The sequence below is a fragment of the Anoplophora glabripennis genome, unplaced genomic scaffold (assembly GCF_000390285.2).
Source record: "Anoplophora glabripennis isolate ALB-LARVAE unplaced genomic scaffold, Agla_2.0 scaffold130, whole genome shotgun sequence".
Classification (NCBI taxonomy): Eukaryota; Metazoa; Arthropoda; class Insecta; order Coleoptera; family Cerambycidae; genus Anoplophora; species Anoplophora glabripennis.
In genome coordinates, this window is record NW_019416297.1 from 843,623 (window position 1) to 869,814 (window position 26,192).

The 26,192-nt window shown below is 32.9% G+C and overlaps 1 protein-coding gene across 2 annotated transcripts in view; it reads right to left on the reverse strand.

The window, feature by feature from the left end:
* Positions 1-316: 316 nt before the first annotated feature.
* The window catches only part of LOC108904186 (alpha-N-acetylgalactosaminidase), a 68,473-nt gene continuing 42,597 nt past the window's right edge, over positions 317-26,192 (reverse strand). For both annotated transcript variants that reach the window (XM_018706632.2, XM_018706631.1), the window contains 5 exons: positions 22,380-22,541; positions 9,619-9,816; positions 9,348-9,512; positions 9,209-9,284; positions 317-520 (listed from right to left, as the gene is read on the reverse strand). In XM_018706632.2, coding sequence (XP_018562148.1) covers positions 465-520; positions 9,209-9,284; positions 9,348-9,512; positions 9,619-9,816; positions 22,380-22,541 — 657 coding nt within the window. In that variant the 3' untranslated portion in view covers positions 317-464. The remainder of the gene's footprint in view (positions 521-9,208; positions 9,285-9,347; positions 9,513-9,618; positions 9,817-22,379; positions 22,542-26,192) is intronic.

Genomic DNA, 26,192 nt, shown 5'->3' on the forward strand with positions numbered 1-26,192 from the left:
CTAAATGCAGCGTAGGTCGAATGTATCATTTCTTCATTTACTTGGGCAACAGCTTCAATTAACCTGCTTTTCAAGAAAAAAAAAATAAGTAGAGTCCTAGAATATCCCAGAATATCGAGTATTAACTAGAAGGCCATGCTTTCATATTTAAACATAAAATTTAATTCCAAGCAACTTTTCCCCATTACTTTTTCACGTAGCGTTAAAATTTAATGTATCTATCTTTTTGGAGATTGCGTTGGAGTAGGAGTGTGTATTTACGAATGTAATCAACCTTATATAAATACATATTACAGTTTAATTTGTTTAATTTTTATAAGTTATCTAATTTAAGGGACACAAATATTAAAATATTTTTAATATAGTAACAAACACAAACATATTTTTGTGATGCATGAACTCGAATGTGCACATTTTTGATAAAAAAATTATCTCCGTTTACGAAACTCGTCTTTATTGGCAACTCATATTTTACTGACATTATTCAGTGGATTAGGAACAGCAAGCAGCAAAGTTCCACCTAAAAAAAAAAAACAATTTCATAAAATAATGCATATTAACTATAAGATAAAGTATTAGGAGTTGAAATGTTTGCACTAGGACTGCATAGGACCGAGGTCTGTTGGAAGTAGGTAGGTACTGGTCATAGAACTTCGTCAAATTTTTCTCCATATATCTTATAGGTCTACAGGGTGACCCGAAATTAGGGGGCAATATTTCTAAAGGGTGTTGTATGTCGAAAAAGATTACTTTTTCTTTATATAAACGTGAGTCCAAAAATTCTTAATAACTTACAACTATAGCCACTTAAAGGAGCCACTCTGATGATGTTTTTTTCTAAATAACTCCGAAACCAGTTGAGATAAATTTATGAAATTTAGTAACTAACTTAACTCTTACGTGCTCAGTCCGTTACTAAAAACGAAATTTAAAAATTAAAATTCACCATAACTTTCTTATGCTTTAACTTTTTTGATTTTTGACTGAAAAGTATGAAATTTCAAAGTTTTTTAGTAAAAAAAGGTATTCTAGGTTCAGATTAGTAGAATGTTCCATTTTTGCTTAAAATACGTTTAAAAACAATGTTACATGTGTTAATAACCGAGAATCGAAATTGTCAATATTTTTTATGGTCGCAGGAATAGGAAAAATGTGTTTGGCGTCATTTGCATTAGCAGTTCAGGTTTTACTTTTTGCGAATTGTTATCAGTCGAAAATGCAACATTTTACGAATTTAGAGGTAGCAGATATTCATAATACCCATTTCTGGTCAGACGAAAAAAACACGGGCAATACGGCGCATAAGTTTTGAAAACAGATTTGCTAATTTGCTATAAATGTGTGGACAGAAATTTTAGAGGACCAGCTACTTGGACTAATTCAGTTTCCCGTTTGCCTGAATGCAGAAGGATACTTAAAATTTCTGTAAAATAATGTAAGAGAACTATTGGATGGATACACCGTTAAACGTATACGCTTAACGTTACACTATAACAAGATGGGGCCCCACCTCACTTTACCCATATTGTCATAAATTGGTTAAACGCTCTCATTTTCTTGGCAGGTGGATAGGTAGAACTGGCCCCATTCCATGGCCACCTCGATCTCTAGACCTAAATCCTCTAGATTACTTTCTGTGGGGTAGTAAAGGCTGTAGTTTACGCTACAGAAATAAATCCTTTGGAAGAATTACAACAGGGGATTCATTTGGCTGCGAATCAAATAAGACAAAATAATTTTGAAGTTTTGAAGTCTTCACGGACAATTCGATGTCGAGCTGAAAAATGTATTCAGCAAAATGGAAATCTTTTAGAGCTAAAAATTACTATTGAGATAAAGATAAGTTTTATTAATAGTGTGGTTTTCAATTATTTTTATTAGTTTATTGTATACTATTTAATAATTTCAATTGTTTTTTTTACTTAGTCAAATAATAATTTACTAAAAATAATACATTTCCGTGAAAATAACAATTCGCAAAAAGTAAATAACTCATATGTCAATGCAAATGACGCCAAACGCGTTTTTGTTCTTCACAACCCGGTACGACAGAAAATATTGACAATTTCGATTCCTGGCGATTAACATTATTTTTAAACGGATTTGACACAAAAATGGAACATTCTACCAATATGGACCAAGAGTACCTTTTTTTACTAAAAAACTCTGAAATTTCATACTTTTCAGTCAAAAGTAAAAAAAGTCAAAGCATAAAAAAGTTATGGTAAATGTTACCCTCCCTCCCCCCAGATTTGAAACGTATGCGATGAAAATTTGTAATTTTTTTTTAGTAGCGGACTAAGCACGTAAGAGTTAAGTTAGTTACCAAATTTCATAAATCTATCTCAACTGGTTTCGGAGTTATTTAGAAAAAAAACATCATCAGTGTGGCCCCTAATCTTCTTCTTCTTCTTCTCCTAGTGGTTGGTTCTAATAAGTCCCATAGCACCGCGGCCTAATTAGGTCTATTGTGCGTCCCACTACTAGTCCTATTCAGCAAGTAGATTTGTCCTTTTTACAAAGTCCAAAAGCTTCCTTGCTGACACTTGTCTCAGTTCCTTGGGTTCCAAATAAGGTCTCCCCAGGAGCGCCATTCTACTACGTGCAAACCCCGGACACTCGGCCAGGATATGCAGAGAAGTTTCATCCGCCGATTCACATCCTCGGCAGACTGGACTGTCTACAAGCTTTAGTTTATGTAGATGTTTCCTAAAGTGACAGTGTCCCGTTATGAGTCCTGTCACTCTCCTGAGCCGGATTCTATTCAAGCTCAGTAACTCATTCGCTCTTCCATTCGAAGGATACTCCATAAGCTCCTTGGAATGGCTATGTCCTGGCCTTGAAGTCCAGTATTTCCTATGTTCTGTCTCTGTCCATTTGCCCAGAGCCCGCCTGACCACACTGGGAGATGTGCCACAGAAGGGCTCCGGGCCAATGAACACTGTCTCGGATCCCTTCCTAGCAAGTTCATCCGCTTTCTCATTTCCACAAATGCCTTTGTGCCCTGGCACCCAACACAGTCTGACTGTATTGTTGGTGGCCAGTTCAGTCAGCATTTGTAAACAGTCCCACACCAGTTTTGAACTTACCTTGTGTGCGGCTAAAGCTTTAATTGCAGCTTGACTATCAGAGAATATATATATGAGTTTACGTCTATAACCTCTACGTACATTCTCTGCCAGACACGCCATTATTGCGAAGATTTCTGCTTGGAATACAGTAGGGAACTCCCCCAGACTGTAGCTTGCACTCCATCTGGGTCTGAGTCCATATATTCCTGCACCCGTCCCTCTGGTCATTTTGGAGCCATCTGTAAACCATACTAGGCTCCACCTTTCCAGGGTATTAAACCTTTCCTCCCACTCGCTTTGATCCTCTATTCGAGTCTCAAATGGCTTGTGGAAGTGAAACTTTGGAACCATCTTGTCGGATACCATCCCAAGAATTGGTTCCGACATAGATGTATCTTTGATCCTGGAGTGGGAACCACCCCTCCAGTCATTATTATTCCTGAGTCGATATGCTGCTAGCCGCGCTTCTCTCTCCACCACTATATGCAGCGGTGGCAGATTTAGCATGACTTCTAGTGCAGCTGTCGGGGTCGATGCCATCGCCCCCGTTATACCTAAACAGGCCAATCTCTGAATTCTATTCAGTTTTTCCTTCGCTGTGGTCTGTTGTGTTTTCTGCCACCATACCACAGCGCCGTAAAGAATCCTGGGTCTTACTATCGACGTATACAACCAGTGTGACATCTTTGGTTTCAGTCCCCAGGTTTTCCCAATAAGGCGGCGGCATACACACAGTGTCTGCTTCGCCTTACTCACCACTTTTTCCAAGTGCGCATTCCAGGTAAGCTTATTATCCAGTATCACTCCTAGATATTTTACTTCCCTGGAAAATGTAATGCCCCTCTCCCCTATTATAGGTTCAGAGAGTCCAGTTAAATTTCTTCTCCTGGTGAAGGGTACTACGACCGTTTTGTCAGGGTTTACTGACAGTGCCTGCCCCTTACACCAGTCATCTATCCATTTCAAAGCCTCTTTCATGAGTTCTGAAACGATAATATTATGTTTCCCGACTATGAGAACGACCAAGTCGTCCGCATAGCCTTGTGTATAAAATCCCTTTCGATTAAGGCCCTCCAGTGCGCCGTCCACCACTAATCCCCATAACAAGGGAGACAGTACGCCTCCCTGGGGGCAGCCCCGGCCTACCTTACACCTGGATGTCTCTCCCGAAAGGGTAGCTGTTACTGTCCGGTTTCTCAACATGGTATCTATCCAACGACACAAAGTGTCATCAAGGCCCCTGTTGCGAACTGCCGAATTAATAGATTCGAAAGGTGTATTATCAAATGCCCCTTCAATATCTAAAAAAGCTGCCAAAGCTAGATCTTTGTCGTCCATCGCCCTCCCTATCCTAGAGACTAGGCTATGAAGGGCTGTGTCGACTGATCTGCCTGCCTGATAAGCGTATTGGTACCTGTGTAGAGGATTTGCCCTCAACACCCCGTCCCTTATATGCCTATCAACTCTCCAATGTTTTCAGGAGGAAAGATGTTAAACTTATCGGGCGATATGCCTTTGCCTGGGCATACGATGGACGCCCTGGTTTACAAATAAACGCCACGTTCGTCAATCTCCATGCCAGCGGTATATAACCAAGTGCAATGCTGGCTCTGAAGATGTGATTTAAAACCGGAGCTAGACAGTCCACCCACTGCTGTAACAGTACGGGTAGGATTCCATCGGCTCCTAGTTATTTAAATGGGAACTTATTGCCCATCTTATTCGTGACTGACTCACCACCGTCTTGGGAACCTCCCAGTTCTGTCGAGACCCGGTCGTTACCCTCTGCTGGTGACCCCAGTCAAGTTCATTTCCGTGGTTTAATAACCTGGAGCCTGGAAAGTGAGTATTTAAAAGTAACTCCAATGGCTCCCTTCCAGTTTTAGTGTATTCCCCACTCGGTGCTTTAAGAGACCCGAGTTTCGTATTACCGTTCTTCAAGAGAAGTCTCTGAAGTTTAGCACACTGTGGGACACTATCAATATTCTCACAGAACTTCCTCCATGAGTCTCTCTTCGCTCTTCTAATTTCTTTATTATACTCAGTGAGGGTTGCTCTATAAGCCTGTCCCCTTTGCTCTATTAAATAGTTTCCTTGTCTGCCCCCTCAATTGTGTGAGTTCCTTATCCACCAGGATACGGTGTGCTTGTCGGACCTCACTTTGATAGGACAGCTGTGGCCCCTTTAAGTGGCTATAACTTCCTTAGGAAGAATTTTTGGACCCATAAAGAAAAAGTAATCTTTTTCGACATAGAACACACTGTAGAAATATTGCCCCTTAATTTCGGGACACCCTGTATAATATAATGATGTGTAACTAAAAGACAAAATTTAATTTCGGATTGTACGTTACAAAATAATAGCTTCTATAAGTATGTAATTCGGAAATGCTTAATTTTTGAGGTACAGATTATTTAATATTAAAGAATATACGAGTACTTATTTCTAATGATGAGCCTAATTTTTAGCATTTTATGCTAATCCTAATACTGAGTATAATTTTAAATATTTTAGATGAAAATAAATTGCTATCGAAAACTATAAAGTACCTACCTACATAACAAAAACTACTCCTATGTATTTAAAAAAATATGGCATGTTTTCTTGTAATAAAAGTATACTCAATTACTACTAATTTTACATCTCTAAGTCCAAAATGAAGTATTTCCGCATACGCGTTTAGAAAGTTCTTTTTGTTCATATCTTTCGTAGATTTCTATCACTTGGCCATTGTACCCTGAAGAACTGTTAAGCATAAGATATATGTTTTGTGAAATATTGTTGTATTGTATTGAAGACAGAAGTTTAAATTTGTGCATTTTTAAAGTTGATGTAGAATTAATATCATAGCTTGATATCTATTGTAGCTATTTACTTTTTTAATTAAGAGTAGGTACCCACTTAATTAGAGGCAACGTATTCATAAACAGAAGTACGTTTAATGAGACAACAGTTTCGTTAAATTTATAAAGCAGTCTATCATTGTTATTAGAGCGTTTCGTATATCCTGGGAATTACTTTTTAAAATATTACCACAGAAAATAATTGTTTTGATGAGTTGAAAAACAAATATTTTTTCTGAACAAATGTAAAAGCAGAAATAATAGTATGTGTTTGTAATTGTTTGTTTTAATTTTCATATGAAGGTCGATTTTTTCTGTACCTACGGAATCATTAAAAATCATTCAATTTGACAATATAGTTTTTGGAAAACAATATATTGTACTGAAATTTGTTACAACTAAGTTTTTGTGTATTGTTAGCAGTGTGTGCAGTGACGAGTCACGAAAATTAAAGTAGTCATATTTTGTTAATGAAGCATGCGATTCATAGCATTTATCAAGTGATGATTTCTACGTCCACATAAAAGAACTTTGGTGACAAAAGAAATTTCTAATGAAATTTGCGAAATAGACAAAGGGTGGACGACCCTGAAATCTCGAAAAGGGTTGCATATACAGGGTGATTTATTGACAATAGGAAATCCGATAGCTGAAGATACCACACGTGAAATGATGACCATTGGCGCAAACAAGCCTTATCCGAAAGTTGATAATTTCGGAAATACAGGGTGTTGAGTAATTCGTTTTTTTGCTGTTATTCTGAAAATATGTAGGGACTTGAAAATTTGTGAGACTATAGTTTTTTAAGCGACGAATAAGATGCGTTTTGCAATTTCAGGTTTTTCGCAGTGGGCGCCACTTATGACCAATTTCACCGACATTTAATTAATAACCTTTTACTCTAAACAGGGTGGGCCATTAATGTGAGAAAGTAAAATAACTCCTTTGATATTCATAATACAGAAAAAAAGTTTATATAAAAGTTGTACAGAATTAAAAAACCTAAAGGACAAAATTAATTTGAAATATATAGGGCGATTAGTAAAAACGAGACTCGTCAAATATTACATTTTTAAAAAGAACACCATATATATTTTCAAATATATGGATTTCTGATAAAATTCTATATATGGCAATATAAACAGTTTTACATTTTAGTGCGGGGTTGCCAAGTTATGTAGAAAATTCATCGAATTTTGGAAAAAACATGACCTTGAAGAAGTTGTATTAACTTTCAACTACTAACACTTGGAGCAAAAATATTTGACAGATTTATAGACAAATGTTAGGCAAAGACTCCTATATTAGCTAATATCGAAATTCTATACAGGGCATTTTTTATAATTCGATCATCTCTAGAAAGTTAAAACTTGATAGTCTAAAATTTTTCAAATGGAACACCCTCTATTTTATTGTTCTATTTTATTCACATATCAGTCCACTTCAACTTTTATTAAGTATGTTCTACACCTAAAGTTGTTAGTTTTTAAGATATAGCAACATTTCTGGAAAAACCTAATTTTTATTATTTTCGGTCGCACGAAATGGCTTTGGAAAAAACTGTCACATTGTGCCAACTTATCAGTTCATAATTTATCATTCCATTTTGAGTTAATTTTATTATTTAATATTTATTTGTGGTATTCTATAAAATAATAAAAATTAAGTTTTTTCAGAAATGTTGCTATATATCTTAAAAACTAACAATTTTAGATATAGAACATGCTTAATAAAAATTGAAGTGGACCAAAGTGTGAATAAAGTAGAACAATAAAATACAGGGTGTCCATTTGAAAAATTTTAGAAAATCAAGTTTAAACTTTCTAAAAATGATCGTATTATAAAAAATTACCTGTATAAAATATCGATATTAGCTAATATTGGAGTCTTTGCCTAACATTTGTCTATAACTCTGTCAAATATTTTTGCTCCAAGTACTTGAAAGTTAATACAACTTCTTCGAGGTCATGTTTTTTTCCAAAATTCGAAGAATTTTCTACATAATTTGACAACCCTGCACTAAAATATTATATTGCCACATATAGAATTTTCTCGGAAATCCATATGTTTAAAAATATACAGGGTGTTCCATTTAAAAAATGTAATTTTTGGCGTGTCCCGTTTTTACTCATCGGCCTGTATGTTTCAAATTAATTTTGTAGTTTAGATTTCTTGATTCTGTACAACGTTTATATAAACTTTTTTTCTTTATTATGAGTAACAAGGGAGTTATTTTACTTTCTCACACTAATGGCCCACCTTGTATGTCTAAGCTGAAACATTAACTTTGACTTATTTAACAGCAGACATGTTAAAAAATATCACAATAACGAGAAACGTCTTGTAAGTCAGAAATAAATGAAGATAGCAAAGGACCCCGCACTCTTCTTATGGAAAATTGCTTTCGGTTAATTTTCTTGAAATTTTGCAGGTTGATAGTTATCAATATGTAGATCAAAAGTCTCAATGGGCACGATGCCCTATAACCCCTCCTTCCCCCCAAGAATCCACCCCAAGGGGCTAGGGGGATATAATTGATTTCTGACGGTGAAACAATTTTTATTTTATGAAGACGAATAAACTTGGATCCACTTGGCAGTGAAATAGGGAACTTATATGAAAACTAGAAGTGAATGAAGTGAATGGAATGTAGACAAGGGCAGAATCGGGAAATAAACCGATAAAGAGATAATACTCTTGTAATATCACCCCTCCGACAATTTAACTCCCTCCATTCACTTCCCATCCCTTCACCCTCACCCCTAACCAAGTGTCACCACATTTTTTTCAAGGTAGCTGCGGTGTGGTCTACAGGAATCAAGTGAAATTCATATGGTGAGGCTGAGTCAGAAGTGAGGGTCAAGTGAGTGGGGTATAAAAAGTGGTAAATGGTTGGGGGGTGGGTAATGGTTGTCTGAGAGTAAAAATATTTTGGTTGGCTAATACCCGTAATTAGTTAAATCCATCCTCAATCTTCTCCAGGACAGTATTGGGGAGAAAGAGGTGGGGTCTGATAGTCGCTGGTTGTTTCACATTCAGAAATCAGGTATATCCCCCTACATATTGAGAACAAGAAAATTAGCTGAAAGCCATTTTCCATAAGGAAAGTGCAGGGTCCTTTCTGATTTGACAGTCAGGTTGCCATGAAAATCGAACTCGAGCTGGTATCAGATTTATCATATATTTAGCAATTTCCGAGATACCCTAAATTCCCATCGAAAATGGACCAGCCTGTACATACTTAAATTAATTTATATTGCCATTTGAATTAAATTTAAGTGACAAAAATCTTACCAGATGGTTTTATTCTAATGAAGACTATCTCATCAATATTTGTAACAGTGGGTTCAGCAGAAAGGTCAAATAGATCCTAAAAAAAAAATGCATAAAAATATTGCATTTTATTCTTTTTCTTTCTTCTTTTTCTACCTACTCTTATAGCATATCCAGAATCATGAGTCAAATTTAATTCCGAAAGTGTAAAATTGAGCCTGTATGGATATCCATCCACCCTATTACTCAGAAATCCGATTGCGTAAGAATCGCTTCCATCTACGTTTGGAGTTACTGGTTTTGTCCAAATATCTATTTTATTTTTCTGTAATTAAATATTACGGTTATTAATAAATTGTTCACTTACAAATGATAATTTATTATACTATTAATTTTTTTTGGGCCCACGAATTAAACAATGTTTTTCTTACCGTTAAAACCAAACGTCCTTGTATCCCTAAAGGATCCTGATTTATTGAAATAATATCTTTATTTAACAGGATATTTTTGAACTGTGGCTCAATACTTCTTAAATCTACTGACATAATTAGAGGTGCTGCCATTATAGCCCAAATCGCCATTTGGGCTTTGCTCTGTTCGTAACTGAGACCAAAATTTCCAATAATTAGCTAAAAAAAAAAAATAAAATATGTACCTTTAGTAATTATTCGATATTTCAATTAACCACATTGTTATAATTATTTAGATGCCTATCAACAAGTTTCACTTATTTCCTGTGATTTAAACTACACAATGCTTTGTTAGTAGATTAGAACAATAACCATTTACTTTCTATTTAGGGAGATTAATAATTAGGGATTGCAAAAAGAGTTGAAAATGCAGTTTTTACCATGAGTGAACAATTCTTGTTTATGCACAGAAACAGTACATACTTCATCTCTAGTAAAAAATGCTACTGTATTGATGAATCCATTTTGGAGACAAATGGAGCTGTTCGCATATTTCTACAAGTCATTAGTTTTTATTTTTTATCTTCGGAAATTGAATAAATGAAGTATAGTCCGGACAATATTTGTTGAGATAGAATTCCAAGAAAAGAATTAAGCCAATAAAGTTGTGTTATCGGAACTACTGTAACAATTTACTGCGGCAGGTGCGTGCCTTGAAATAGTTCGTGTTATTTTCAGAGTATCAAAAAAATATGTATAGTGTAATATACAGCGTGTTATTTACCGGATTGTTACATACTTTAAGGGCATAATCTAGAATCCAAATGGTGTCGATTTAATCAAATTTGCTTAAAGAAAAATGTTGCAAAAAAATTTTACAGGGTGTAAAAGTTTCTTTTTTATTTCTTGTTTAACCAATTAGAGCAAAATTTGCTGTTGCCTAGTTTTCATGAAGAATGCAGTGATTATGTTCCTATTAGGTTAAAGCATACAGAGTGTTCATTTTACTACAACCCTTTGTGAATATTCTTCTGTAACTTTTTTTTTTCGTTTAAATTTTTATCAGAAATAGGTAAATAATTTTATTCTACATAAAAAATGTATACCTATCAAAAGTCGAAATTTGTGTTCCAGATTATACCCTTGAAGTATGTAACATTTGTTAGGTGACACCCTGTATATAAAATAGATTTTTTTTTTGGATTAAAATGTGTTTTTTTCTTTTACAGTACAGTATAGTACAAATCATAAATAAACTAGAAGATAATACAATACAGGCTGGTACAAAAAAAAGAAACAATTTGTAAACATGTACGTTGTTATTATGTTTTATAATTTCACACTGCTGTGGCTTAAGCAAATTCGGTCATATATATTTTTCTTGTTGTAGCTAGATGCTTTATGTACGTGTACACAATTCAGGGGGAGATTTGAAATCAACTTAAAGTTAGATTTAAAAATCTGGTATTGTTTGTCCAACTGTAAGAACTAGTATGGCCAGCGTGAATGTAAGTTTCATTGGTTCCTGTAATACTTAATTTTGTCCAGATTGTTCAACATTATAGCGCGAATATCAATCATCTGCATTAGCATCCGCCGATTGTTCTTAGTTTTACTCGACCTAAATTCAAGTTTTCTGGAAAAGTCGTATTCCGCACCTAATTTTCCTTGTAATTTTGTCAGAGTCACTAGCAATCCATCCGTTTTGTGAAAATTATAAATCATGTTTCTAATAACCATTTATTCCCATTTTGGTATGTTAGTTTTTATACATATTCTTTTGTGTTCTTTTAGGAGAACTAAATTTTACTTCACCATCACCATTATTTAGAGCTTGTAACTCGACACACTCACTTAAGATTCTCCCTAAAGAGGCTAAAGATACCTACTCTTGTAGCATACGGTTTTCTAATTGATTTTTATTTTCATTTGGAAAAATGGTCTTAAAATTATACAAGTTAAACACGATACTTTTCGATTGGGAACTAAATATCTTTCCTTTATTTTTCACCTCCGTTGATTTATTTTAATAAGAAATTACACTGACGAAATTACACAAGATGATACACTTACAAAGAAACACGCCTTCGTAACAGCAAAACACAGTATGCACTGCATGCTGCTACGGTGAACGCCACGCCGCCGATGTGTTTCTACCTCGGGTGTCAAATGCGGTTAATTACAAGAAAGTGACGCAGGGGTCTCCTTGAAATTCTATCTCAACAAATATCGTACGGACTGTACTATAATTGTGTTGTTGCTGAATTTAGAAAGTTGAGTTCTAGAAGAATCTGGCCGAAAATTATAACCCTTATGAAAATTGAATGCGCTAGCAGTTGAAAGTGGAAAAGGCGAGGATACATGAAAAATGGTTTTTAAAAATGCAAAATCGATATGATCTAGGGAATGTCATGAAAGGTCATCGTTTCGAAAATAATTGATACTTTTCTTCCATACTGTATAATTTTATGTTCAATTTAATTCAAAAAGAATTCGGCACATTATTAACAGTTTCTTCAGTCACTTCTATAATAACAACTCATAAGAGACGGCAATTTTTTCTTTTTATCTATAGGGAAAATGACTTCATTTTAAGATTGCGAACATGAGTTTTACATATTTTGTTACTAAAGACGATAAAAATACTAAATTTATGATTTTCTTCCTTCTTAAATAAAGTATATTACATACTGACATGGAAATGCTTCCTTTTCTCACCGGTGTGAACTTGGCAGACCAAAGTTAGCAGGCGATTTACCGAAAACATAGGCGCGCAGTAAGTGAAAGAAAGAGGTTAAATATTTATAAAAGAAAATTTCCTGAATTTTGAATGTAACTCATACACAACGTAAAATTAAATATTGTGTATCAAGAGCATTTAAAGAACACAGTTATAAATATTTACAATAATTACTTAATCAGAAAGAATAAATATGAACAACCCACACTCACAGGGTACTTGTAGGAGAGAGTAATAAAACCATTTATAAAAACACACTGATCTGCATTGCTTCCAAAGGGTGAATTACGTATGGCACCACTTTAAAAATAAATTCTATAGAAAAATTAAGAAAGGATTCTAAAAAACAAAATTATTATGAATGAAGAAACTGAGGGATCAACTTGAAATTCCACGGTTTGTGTAAAATAGAGGTATAAAGTTCCCCCTAAAAGCACATTCACTTGCAAGGTTTCCAAGGGGTGAATTATGACAAAAAATGTAAAAATAAATTCTAAAATAAATTAATTATGAAGGAAGAAAATGAGGGATCAACTTCAAATTCGCACGGTATGTGTATCTACTAAAAGCACATTGACTAGCAAGCTTTGCAAGGGGTAAATTACGACAAAAAACAAAAATAAATTCTAAAATAAATAAATAATGAAGGAAGAAAATGAGGGATCAACTTCAAATTCGCTCGGTACGTGTAAAATAAAAGTATAAAGTACTTCCTGAAAGTACATCGACTTGCAAGCTTTCCAAGGGGTGAATTGACAAAAAACATAAAAATAAATTCTAAAATAAATAAATAATGAAGGAAGAAAATGAGGTATCAACTTCAAATTCGCACAGTATGTGTAGTAAAGTCCCTTTTAGAAGGATATTGACTTGCAAGGTTTCCAAGGGGTGAATTATGTCATAAAACATAAAAATAAAATATAAAATAAATAAATTATAAAGGAAGAAAAGAGGGATCAACTTCAAATTCGCACGGTACGTGTAGAATAGAAGTATAAAGTATCTCCTAAAACCACATTGACTTGCAAGCTTTCCAAGGAGTAAATTATGACAAAAAACTTAAAAATAAATTCTGCAAGTCAATGTGCTTTTAGGAGGTATAAAAACAAATGTGTCATCAATCCCAGTAAAGTCGTTATTTATCAAATTGTTTAGTGTTATAGTTTATACATAACTTTTGGTTTGAAAATTGTTACAGTTATACAAGGTGGACCACGGGAGCGGGAAGTTTTGAAAACGACGTATTTTCGACGTATTTAATTAAGACAAAGTACAATAACAAGATAATTGTGTGTCATTTTTATTTCTTAAAAATTATGTCTGCTAAATGGCCTCATCTTCTCTCCATACACTCGTGAAGCCGAACATTGAAATTCTGCATAACACGATGCAACATATCCAACGGAACATCAGCAATTTCTTCCCGAATTTTCATTTTCAACTCCAGAATATCTCGTGGTTTGTCAATGAACACCTTGCTTTTTAGATAGTCCCACGAAAAGTAGTCACATGCCGTAAGATCTGGCGATCTTGGGGGCACTCAATGTCTCCGTGTCTGAAGATAACACGACCTGGAAACAATCTTCGCACGGAATCCATTGATGCTCTTGCGGTATGTGAAGTAGCGCCATCTTGCTGGAACCAGCTATTGTTCTGTTGAAACATGTTCAGTTGCTGTGTAAGGAACTGGTTAATCATGTCACTATAGCGTGCAGCATTGACTGTTAAAGCATTTGCATTATGATCCTCAAAAAAATAGGGACCTATGATTCCCAGTGAAGATATTGCGCACCATACTGTTACATTGGGGCTGTGTAACGGCTGTTGATGAAGTTCTTGTGGATTTTCCAAAGCCCAATAACGGCTGTTTTGTTTATTGGTATAGTCAGATAAATGGAAATGTACTTCATTAGAAATCCATAAATTGTGAACGTCAAGTTCATGCTGCAGCATCGTTTCAGCAAAATGTAGGCGAACAGGAAGATCTGTTGGTTTCAATGCTTGGATAATCTGGATTTTGTAAGAACGAAAATTGAGATCCTTGTGTAAAATTCTAGGAAAAGTAGTCCTAGATAAGCCCAAGGCCTGGCTTTGTTTTCGATTTGAACCTTTTGGACTGCGCTCTGCAGATGCTCTAACGCGATCAATGTTTTCAAGACTTCTATTTGGTCCCTTATGTTTGACATTTTCATATCTTCAAATTTACGAACCCACTCCTTTATGGCATGGGCAGGTGGAACTCTCCCGTGACGAGCAATGTTGAAATTAATTCGAAATTAAAAAAATTAAAAAAAATTAAAAACCACATAATCATTATTTTTGTAGTAAGATTTAATCACAAAAGAACGTTATTTGCCGGACCACTGTTCCATGATTACTAAATGGCATAAAGTGACAGATAATAATTTGTCAAACAAATCCGAGGCAACCTATGCATAGTAATGAAATAATAACATTTTCAAAACTTCCCGCTCCCATGGTCCACCTGTTATAACTGTGATTTGAATAACTATAATTTTGAAATAATAATGATACTGTCACATATTGAGAAGTGTAATATGTTTGTATTGTACGATCTATGCAATTTTAATTCTATTCAGAATGTAGAAAACTTTCGCTAATAAAATCAGCTGTTATTAATAAAATAGGTAAATAGGTAATGTTAACAAAATTTTAAATTATATAAATAGGAAAAATGAGCAAAACAGTGAGATATTGAAGTGAATTACAATTTAGAGGATAGTGCAAGAAGGATATTACGAAAAAATGGTTTCAAATGTTATAAGGTGAATAAAGTTCTGAGCTTGAGGGAGGAAGATAAACGGAGGATATTAGGATTCTATAGGTGGTGGCAAGAAAAAAAGAGGGAAGATCCTTTTATATGTAGATACTCTGGGCAGATGTGTCTAATTTTTGTAACATAGAGAGGAACAATGGTAATTTATTATTTCAACATAGGTTTTCAGTAAACGTTTGGGTTAAAATTGTTGATATCAAAATCATAGGACCTTACTTTATGATGGTAAATGATGGGTACTAGATATTGCAGATTCTTAGCTTAAAAGAAGAACATTATATTAATTAAATTTTTTGTAGTTGGCCTGTTTAAAACAATTTCTACATTAATCTACATTTTTTATACCAAAATTTTAGAAAATGTAATATTGTTGTAAAATATAATTTTGCCTAATATTTGTGTTTGTGTGTGTTGTGTGTTTTGTTTTGTTTGTGTAATTTTTTTTATTTTAGTTAACTGCAGATTGTTCAATACAAACCTTTTTGTTTTCACCTTGTACTTTATTTTATCCCTTGCCAGCTATTGTCAGATGCTTGTTCTATATTAGAAATCTCAGGAGTCGGTTCTATAATTTTTAATACACAAACAAGTATAATGCAACACGCCAGAATAAATAGAGTTTTAACTTTATTTACAGTCTTTATTCAAATTTTTGTAGGATTACTTAAAACTTGCAAACTTGTTAACTTAAAATTGTGAATAGCCTCCTCTCTAGGTACTAAATTTTTTATATTTATAACAATAATAAAGAATATTTTATTAATTTTATTGCCTTTTCTTTTCTAATACAGTTTCATACAATATAAGTACTGTGTTTTTCATTAAAAAAAATTCTTTACTAGTAATTAATTTTATCTATTCAATTTTAAATACTTGTCCTTGTATTGCATTTTGCCTATCGTACAGGGGCATATTTTCTTATTATTTACTGACTGAAATTCAACTTGAATTAAATATGGCTGTCCATTTGATAATTTTGTTCGAGCTCGTCAACTTTATGAAGTTTTTAAACATCATTGATTGACTTGTATTTATTTTTGTTCAGGTAAGTCCTGTAGTTTATTATTAATCTTTTTTCCAAGATTTGAGACGATAGAAAAGTATTATCTATAGGTTATAGCTATCAGTTTTGTTTATAGTGCACTTTATTTTTTATTTTAGGTACATGGTATTTGCAAACTTGAATTTTTCCTTGTTGGAAACTACGTAGATGTCCTGCATACCATTTATGGGGCCACTGGAAACCGCTATGGAACTGCTTACTACTGGTGACGNATGTTTTATTATGTTTTTTCAATATTTTATATATCTTGTTGCCTTTTACGCAGACACGCCAATGGATTTTCGTTCCCGGCACGCTTCATCCCCCTTACTAGTCCAAGAGCTAGCGATGAATCACTATCTATAATTTTGGCCGTCGAGTATAGAAACTAGAATTAAATATGGCTGTCTATTTGATAATTTTGTTTGAGCTCGTCAAATTTGTGTGTTTTTAAAACTATGATTGATTGGCATGTATTTATTTTTGTTTAGGTAAGTCTTGTAGTTTATTATTAATCCTTTTTCTAAGGTTTGATACGATATAAAAGTATTATCTATAAGTTATAGCTATCAGTTTATTTATAGTGCACTTTGTTTTTTATTTTAGGTGCCTGGCATTTGCAAACTTGAATTTTTCCTTGTTGGAAACTACGTATATGTTCTGCATACCATTTATGGAGCCACTGGAAACCTCTATGGAACTGCTTACAACTGGTAACGGAAATTTTTTCTTTGATGGCAAATTTCTTTCTCTTGACTTTGAGAACAAACAAACAGTTAACCTTGCTGCTGAGTTTAATTTTCTTACTTGACTGTTTCTTTCTTGTGCTAATTTAAAATTTATAATTTTAATCTAATAAATTTTTATTAGAGCTGCCTCTCTACTATGTATTCTCCAAAAACCAAGCCGTAACCAATCAATAATTTTTTTTTTCATTCTTCTGGATTAATCTGTTCCTATCTTTGCTTAAGGTCCCTTCACATAATTTTCAGTCCTTGGATGTCCTTTTTTAACAACACTTTTCCACACACTCCTTATGACTAATACATTTTTTATAAATGTCCTTTTATTTTTACATACAATTCTATAATTAATTACTAAAATATTCCTTATTTTATGTTTTTGTATAGGTCATCTCCAGGTACTTGTAAAGCCAACTTTAGTTTTGTCATTTGTAAAAATTATAATTAAATTTGACAAATGATAAAAAAATTTCAAGCTATGACTTAAGTTGAATTGAAATATCTTCTATGCATTTACTTCTCTTCCCAGGCTATGTATACCAGATTTATCTATAGATATTGGACTTTTATTTGATATACGTCACTCTAGGTTTAAATTCTGTTCTCTCTATGTACTGGGTGCTAACAAGTGTTGATGTCATGCATTTTGTGAAAAATTTATTTTGTACTTGTGAATTAAATTAAAATATTATGTTACGGGATTATTTTTTTCTTACTATTTTATTTAAATTTATATTAGTCCCTGTTAAAAATAGCTAGGTATTTAGGTAAATTAGGGTATTTAAGTATTTTCGATTTTAAATAAATATTATGGTATGGTTTAACTTGTTATATTTTTTCCAAAATATTTCAATTCATTAAATTATCGTGGGTAGGTAAATATAAAGTCCCCTGTCGATATACGGCCGAACGGACTTTTTGTTTCCTTTTTTGTTGATCTCAGGCATTTCTTACTTCCTCCTGTGCTCTTCGTCGCTAGAGACAAAAGAGAATTGTCTACTTAGCAGCGTGTGTTCTCGTTACGATAAATATCGCTTATGCGGATCTTGCTGCATTTTGTGGGCAAAAATTTGTTTTGTTAGTTCTGGTGAATCCAGTGTTGGTTGGATTTGTGCCCATAAAACCCGACATAAGGTACCATTCACCACGAGGCCGCCCTACAACAAAGGTAAAGCTTTAAATAATCTTCACTAATTTTCTGTATCTCTACCCCACCGTGAAACCTACTTAGACATGCTTGTCTTTTGTTTTCCCCTCGTACTTGTTTCAATTTCATCTCATTATATTCGCACTCTCACCCTCAACGTCACCATCTTCGTCGATATTAGTGTGCTGGGTGTTTTCCTACTTCGGCCTCATATACCGGGTGATTAATTACCATTGGAAATTCAAGGTATCGTAATTCCGGACGTTGATTACACAACGCAGGCTTACTCCTCGCTTTGGCTGGATTATTATCTGCACTGGAGAGCAGTATCACTATCCAAGACTCGCCTTACATAACTCCCAGTTGCTGCCAGGCTTCGTGATCTTTTATTTGGAAATTTAGCTTACGTGGTAGCAATTATCACCGCCTATGCTATTATACTAACTTATTATACTTATTCCATTCCGCTACCAGATAACTACTTTACTCACCTTGTTAGAGATTAGTACTTAGTACTTAACCCGACAGTTTTTTTTTGTTATTTAGTTTGGCGTACTGTTAGGTAATTTGTTAGTTATTTTTTTTTAATAAGGTACCTACATAAATTATTTATTTACAATTCGTGCTGACCTTTTCCCTGTTCTTTTGTTATAGTTTATAAGTTTACATTATTTTGGTATAGGTAACGACAATCCTTAATGAAATTTAGGTTCACTTACAAAACTTTTAATAATATTCATTCTTTGTTTACGCTGAACTCACCGATACTTGCCCTTGTTACTATTTAAATGACCTTTATTCGCTTACACATTACTTAACATTGTTTCCATACAATCTAAGGAAAATATAAATAATATTTATACGATTAGGCACTTAATTTGAATTATAAGACATAAGTTTTATGTAATTTATTTCTTTGGAATTTCGTAATAGCGCTATCGGAGAGGGTTATCTTTACCTGTGACCATTTGATTACATATACTTAATTAGCACTATTTTGCCAAACCTATCTAAACGGTGTATAATCGACCGATATTGACAACTAGATTAATTAAGCGACTGTAGCCGTGGTCAGATACTTTAGGCACCGGCCATTTAAATAAATTAAAGTTACTGTTTGAATAATTGCTTTCTTAGGGCTTTTATTTATATCTTTTTCCCGTTTTTTTTTCGTACTGAAAGGTTTCGGCGTCTCTCCAGCATTCTTGCGTACTGTCCATCGGGTTGTAAAACGGGTGGCGCCTTAAGAGAATTATTTTCAGTTATATCAACCCCACCCCCATTGCTGAGCTGAGTTAGGGCCAACCCTATCGTTGGAGAGAGCCTTATTGTCCTTGGAAAGGAAAATCTATTGAAATTTTATTTTACCACCCACAAGCGGGTAGCAATTATTAATTTATACTATGTGATATCCTTAATTATTACTGGTTTTATATTCAGAATATTTATATTAACAATTTTATACTATTTTGTTGTTGCTATAATAATAGTCAAATTTTTGTATATGACCCAAAGTTCGGTCAGGTAATTTTTCATTCATAAATATTTCCAATTCGTTACAATGTACATAAGATAAAGGCGACATGTAGTACATCGCATGAAAGAGGAAAAAGCAAGTATTTTTTTGTATTCACAGCCTGTTTCGATGACAATTTTTTTTTGTGCCATGCCATGAAATTTTATGAAAATAACTTTTCTCTATCTCTTAAAATAAAAAAGTTAGACTTTCTGTAGTTTTCCGTTTTTTTATGATTGCTCATAAAGTTGGCCGTGGATATCATATCGAGGGTTTCCTGCCAAAAGGTGCCATTTTGGGTTTATGAGCTAACTTTGCTACCCAATACCATAAGTTTGTCGCGACAAAAAGTCGTATCTACCAACCACACCAATAATGACAGCGCCACGCAATACTTTTCTTGGTCGTATGAACAATTATTACCTCGATTAACCTAGCAGAAGGTTGTATGTACATAGGTTGATACGCCCTTCTGGCAGGAAACCCTCGATATTTGTTTTTACAAGCATCAATGCCTCAAAAAATGCAACAAAAAGATTTAATATATAAAGATTTTTGACGTGCATCGTGTATTAAGCGAGATACATTGGAGTGGCCCTCTTATAATAGACAGCCTGTATATACGAATTTATTAACTATATTTTATATACTAATTGGTTCAATAATTACCGGTACTAGTCGCCGGATTCCAATATTTTAGATTTTAAAAAATAGTAGTTCTGATGTATGTGGCTTTGACATATTTTAAAAGGTGAACTCCTTTCATACAACCACACATCTTTATACAAATTATGAAACGTTGGTTGCATAACAATGTAGGTAGGTACTCTGAGAATTGATCATTCTGTTTTTACGCACTGACGGAAATAATTACACCGCCACACAAAAAAAAGTAATTCGTTTTAAACACTAGACCACTCCATTTCCATGTATTTTAACCATGTAAATATGAATCTGATCTCAGTTTTCATGGATTAAGTCGAGGTTTTGACCTTGTTGCAGCCTATTATTTTTTGTTTAAAATTCGGTTCTTTTTTGACCTACTAGAAGTATTCATGTATAACCCAAACAGACGAAGTAAAAATTATACCTATGCCCAAATCCAAAAGTTTACTTGGGGTCATTACACTATTGGAAAAATATAAAAATAGATGTACATCCGAATCAATTGCATCGGAAGAATATTTCCATTTAATTTTTCTTGTGATAAAGTATTCCTCGTTCATTTTATTCCTTTTGAACGATCGGTCATCATATTTCCATATTAACGACCTTAATGTCTAAGCTTATTTCTTTCAAATTTAATGAAAACGTTCACCTTGTGAAAGGTGAAAATAATATTATTGGAGAATATAGTTGACCTTAAAATTATATGGAAAAAATTTCGAATACCTACATAATACAGTTCTTATAAATCTCCGATGCAAAATTAAAGAACGGGATATTTGATGCCTCGCAAATAAGAAAAATGTTGCAAAACCAGATCTTTATCTCAACAATGAATAACAAAAAAAGAAAGACAAAAAACTATGGGATGAGGATGTATTTTCTGTATTCTGTGTTGATCAGTTTAGGCCAGGAGAAAAAGCTGGGAAATTACCATTTCGCGACTTTTTGTTTCGGCAAGCTGAATTCCACAGTCATAAAAATGGGGGGAAGATTATTTACAGGGTGGTTAATCGTATAATTTTTACGTAAATTCACGTTTTTCGCTTATAACTTTTCCGTTAATTTTCGTCTTCAAAGGACCTACAAAACTAGCCCTCGAGCGTCAAAAAAATTGATTAGATCAATAGTTATAAACAGAAGAAGTTTATTTATGACTTTTGAATTAAACATTTATAAACTGCGTTATTATTACCTGAACGTTTTGGCATCGCAACATCTCATTCCTTATCACTGTCTAATAACTCACACGAAATCTGGACTCGGTAAGTTGAATAGTTTACAAGTTATGGCCTTATAAACAAATTAACTAATTATTAGTCTGGACGATCCCGACCATCTTCCACAATCGCACTGATTTTTTTCATGGTAGATTTCATAATAATACATTGAAATCTATATTTTTTTTTAATTTCAAATTTGCAACCTGGAAAGTTTTTTTATTTTTTAGCCTTAGTTGCAAAATGAAATATACGACGCACGAGCGTGATATAGTTATATATTATTACATATTCGGAAAGTTTATGAAAAGAGCTTTAAGTTAAAAAAAAATCCCAAGATTCGTTGAAAAACAACGGAGTTACAGACTGTCAAATATATTATTTTCAAGCGAATTTCGTTATTTTAACGGCAGGACTATGAATATTATCGTCATTTTCTTCGGGCTCGCTGTCGTTCGCTTCCCCCACCCTTCCTTCGCGCCACTGCTCGCCGAAAAATCAAGCGACCCACTGACTTTTAACAATATTTCTTATGCACTTAACATACATCCACAAATAAAATATTTTTATCTGGGAAAGTACCCAGGTTGCCTGTTATAACAGTTTTGTTTTTTGCCGCTACCAACTTATTTTGTTTAACAATAGGCCGTCAACTTTGACAGTCTGTAACTCCGTTGTTTTTCAACGAATCTTGACTTGATCTTTTTATTTTTTAACCTTAGTTGCAAAATGAAATAGTTATATATTATTTATTATAATTATATTATTACATATTCGAGTCGTAAGTTTAGAGGAAGTGGTTAAAATTTGACTTGCAAGATTTGAACTAAACATGCATACAAACATACATCTGAAGTTAAATAAAAGCTTGCAAAATATTTAGTGCTGTGAAGCACTTGTCCTTTACTTACCATGTCAGGATCATTCCAATGACCTGGTCCGGAAAATTTAGCAAGACGATCTTGATTTTTACTGAACCAATTGAGAATATTTGTTACATTAGACCATGCGTCATCTATATCGTCCCAGTTTCTCCATAAGTTACATGTTTCTGCCAACTTTGTGTAGTTTGACTAAAAATGTGAGGAATTGTTTCATATTGATTTAGGAATTTATTTTGTAATATAAAAAAATCAATCAAAATCAAAATAGACAATAAAATAGGTAATAAGTTAAAGGCTCGATTTTCTAGTCTAGAAAAATTAAGCCGTAGATATTATATCTCACTATCTTGATTAGTTTCAGAGATACAGAGCATTCTTCATTTTTGATAACTTTTTTGTGAAGTTTAATAACTATTTTATTTGCTATAGTATTTACAATACTCATTTTTATATATTGCTAATTCGTTCCACAATGGCAAAATTAGTTTTGCAATAGTCAAGAGATAATTTTCATTCAAAATGAAGTTTGCATTTCAAAAATTTCTTTCTGCCTGCCTGCGATACAAGTTTAAAATAAGATAAAAATTTTCACATTAAACACTTCGTCAGTATGTACCATCCATTTAGAAGATACTTAGAAACATATATTTTTTAAACTTTAATACATGTGGTAGAGTACGTACGATATTTGTTGAGATAGAATTCCGAGAAAAGAATGAGCCAATAAAGTTCTGTTATCGGAACTACTGTAACAATTTACCGCGGCAGGGGCGTGCCTTGAAATTTTCATTTTGAGAAATTGTCTTAAAATAATTATGCATGTTAAGCACGATACTTTTTGACAGGGGATTAAATTCCTTTCTTTTATTTTTCATCTCCACTGATTTATTTTAATAAAAAATTACCCTGAAAATGCACAGGATGATACACTTATGAAGAAACACGCCTTCGTAACTACAAAATAGTATGCACTGCAAGCTGTTACCGAAACGCCGTCAATGTCTTTCTACCTCGGGCGTCGAATGCGGTTAATTTCAAGAAAGTAACGCAGGGGTCTTCTACTCTATCTCAACAAATATCGTAAGGACTGCACTAATATCTAAAAATGAACATAAACATAAATATAACATAAGCAAATATTTTCTAAATTTGGTAGAAAAAAATTCTTTTTTGACACGTTGTACTTAGTGTTACAATTACTAGCCTGACTTTGTGGTATGTGATTATGATTTTTCTTTACTTATTTATTTCTTTATTTTGAATAAGAAACAAACAGGTTAGAAACAACCTAATTACATGTTTCTAGAAAAAAAAAAAAGAAATGTATATACATGCACATATCTAAATTACTTAATACAAAATAAAATTCAAAATAAATTGCAACAAGGGAGCAGCCGGGAAAATTGAACCAGGACAATCAATTTCAAGTAAAATCTATATTACGGATAACTCTATTAAATGTTATTAATGTAGTATCAAAAATGTCTATAGATATTCTATGTCTGTGTCTATTGAAAATATTACATCTATCACTAAAAAGAGTATTAGAACTGACATAAAAAATTAATTGTGTTGGACGTATACGGTGGTCAGGTATATTTAGATTTATTTGTGACAATAGATGAGGAGCGTCATAAGAACACACTTTATGTAAAAATGTTAATTTTCGTGTAATTCTCCTATTTTCTATAACTTACAGCTCTTTTAAACTGTTTTCGCAATGGCTCATAGGAAGCAAATCCGGGACTAATATGATATTTTTGTAATAAAGATACTTTATAAATTTGTTTTGGATTTTTTCAAGAGCATCCCTAAGATACTGTTTTGAAGCGTCCCAAATAATAGAACCATATTCTAAACGACTACGAATGAGAGTATCAAATAAATATAAAATAGAATTTATATTTTTAAAATCAACTGTTACTCTTTTAATGAAACCCAAAAGTTCATATGAAGCATTAGTAAATTCATTCACATGGTTTTTAAAACTCAAATTAGGTTGAAAGTTAATTCCTAGATCTTTAAAGTCATAAATTTTAGACAAAATATTGTTATTCATTGTATAAACATAATGTTCAGGCGTACGTGCTTTACTAAACGTCATGACTTTACATTTATATAAATTGAAGGGCAATTTGTTTTCTACGGACCAGTCATAAATTACGTTTATATCATTTTGTAATTTTGAAAAATCATTCATATTACTGATTTCAGTAAAGAGTTTTAAATCATCTGCATACATGAGACAGTCGGATGTTATACTCTGTGGTAAATCATTTATAAAAATTAACGGTCCCAAATTCGAACCTTGTGGTACACCAGATCTAGCTAGATATGTTTCAGAATCAGTACTCTGATAACAAACAAATTGTTTTCGGTTCCGTGTCACTTAAACCAAGTGCATGTAAGGATTTTATTCTACCCGATCAAAGGCTTTAGCAAAATCCGTGTATACAGTGTCAACCTGTTTTCCCTCATTGAAAGCAATATAAATTTTATTAACAAAAGTAGCTAAATTAGTTTCTACTGACCTGCAACGGAAAAAACCATGTTGTTGAGGCACAATCAGATTTTTTGTAAAACTATATATCTTTTCAAAAATTACAAATTCAAAAAGTTTTGCCACACAGTTTAAAACAGTAATGGGCCTGTAATTTTGTACCAAATTCTTATCATCCTTTTTGTGTATAGGCGTTACCCTAGTCATTTTAAATTCTTTTGGAAATTTACTACTGCTTAATGAGTTTTGAAAAATTATTAGTAAGGACTATAAAAGGATATCTTTGCAAGCCTTATATATATAACAGGGTATTCCATCTGGACCTGCAGATTACGTGCAGATACGTGCACTATTTTTTATTAAATGTATGTCATAAGTAGATTTCTCCTGGTAGTAAACTGAACTAAAATATTCAGCAAAAGCATCAGAAATAATTTTTTTGTCAGTTATATGCTGATTATTTTATATTTTATATATACTTTACAATAAGTAGATACCTAAATTATTTTGGAAGGTGAAGGTAGAAACAAATATTTAATTACATACAATCTACTATTTTTTTCTCTTGAAATGACAATTGTAACAGAAAACAAAAAAACATTGAAAAATTAATTAGGGATTGTGCAATTGGTACTGAAAAATTTTGTATATAGCAGGTTAGCAAAATACTTTGCAGACTTGCATGCATATTTGTTCCAAATCAGGAAAATCGAGTTTTTGCGATTTTATTGCATATTTTTTATTTTTCCCAATTTTTTAAAGCAGTAGTCACATTGTCAAATATTCAAAAGCAATTGGCAAAACTTTCATTAAATTTCAGAAGTCTAAATGTTTTTTTTTATATGTTACAACCTTTTGGCTGGCGCTGTATATCCTCGAGAATATTTTTTGTTGTACTAAATTTATTTAATTATATATGTTCTATAATACTTCATTATCTTAATTTAATTTAATAAGTCCAATATCAATTTTAATTTATTTAATAATATAGGTACGTATGTTTGTAATGTCATGTTTTCCTGAAATAAATACTGTAAAACATCTAAATACGGACTACAAGAAATTATTGTAAAAATAATTATCACGGAAGGTCAAAGATAAATAAAGCTGTTTACATTTACAATTACAAAATAGGAAACTTTGTACATCACCAATTTTTGTATAACATGTTTAAACATTAATTTACTTAATTATAAAGTTTATTAACATGAGCTATTTAAACACAATAATAATGAAATAACATCACAACTAATAATTCGTATTAAAATAATAAAATTTGGCATTATTATTATTACATCTCGTTAATGCTTACATGCATCTAACTTATAGATGGACAAGCA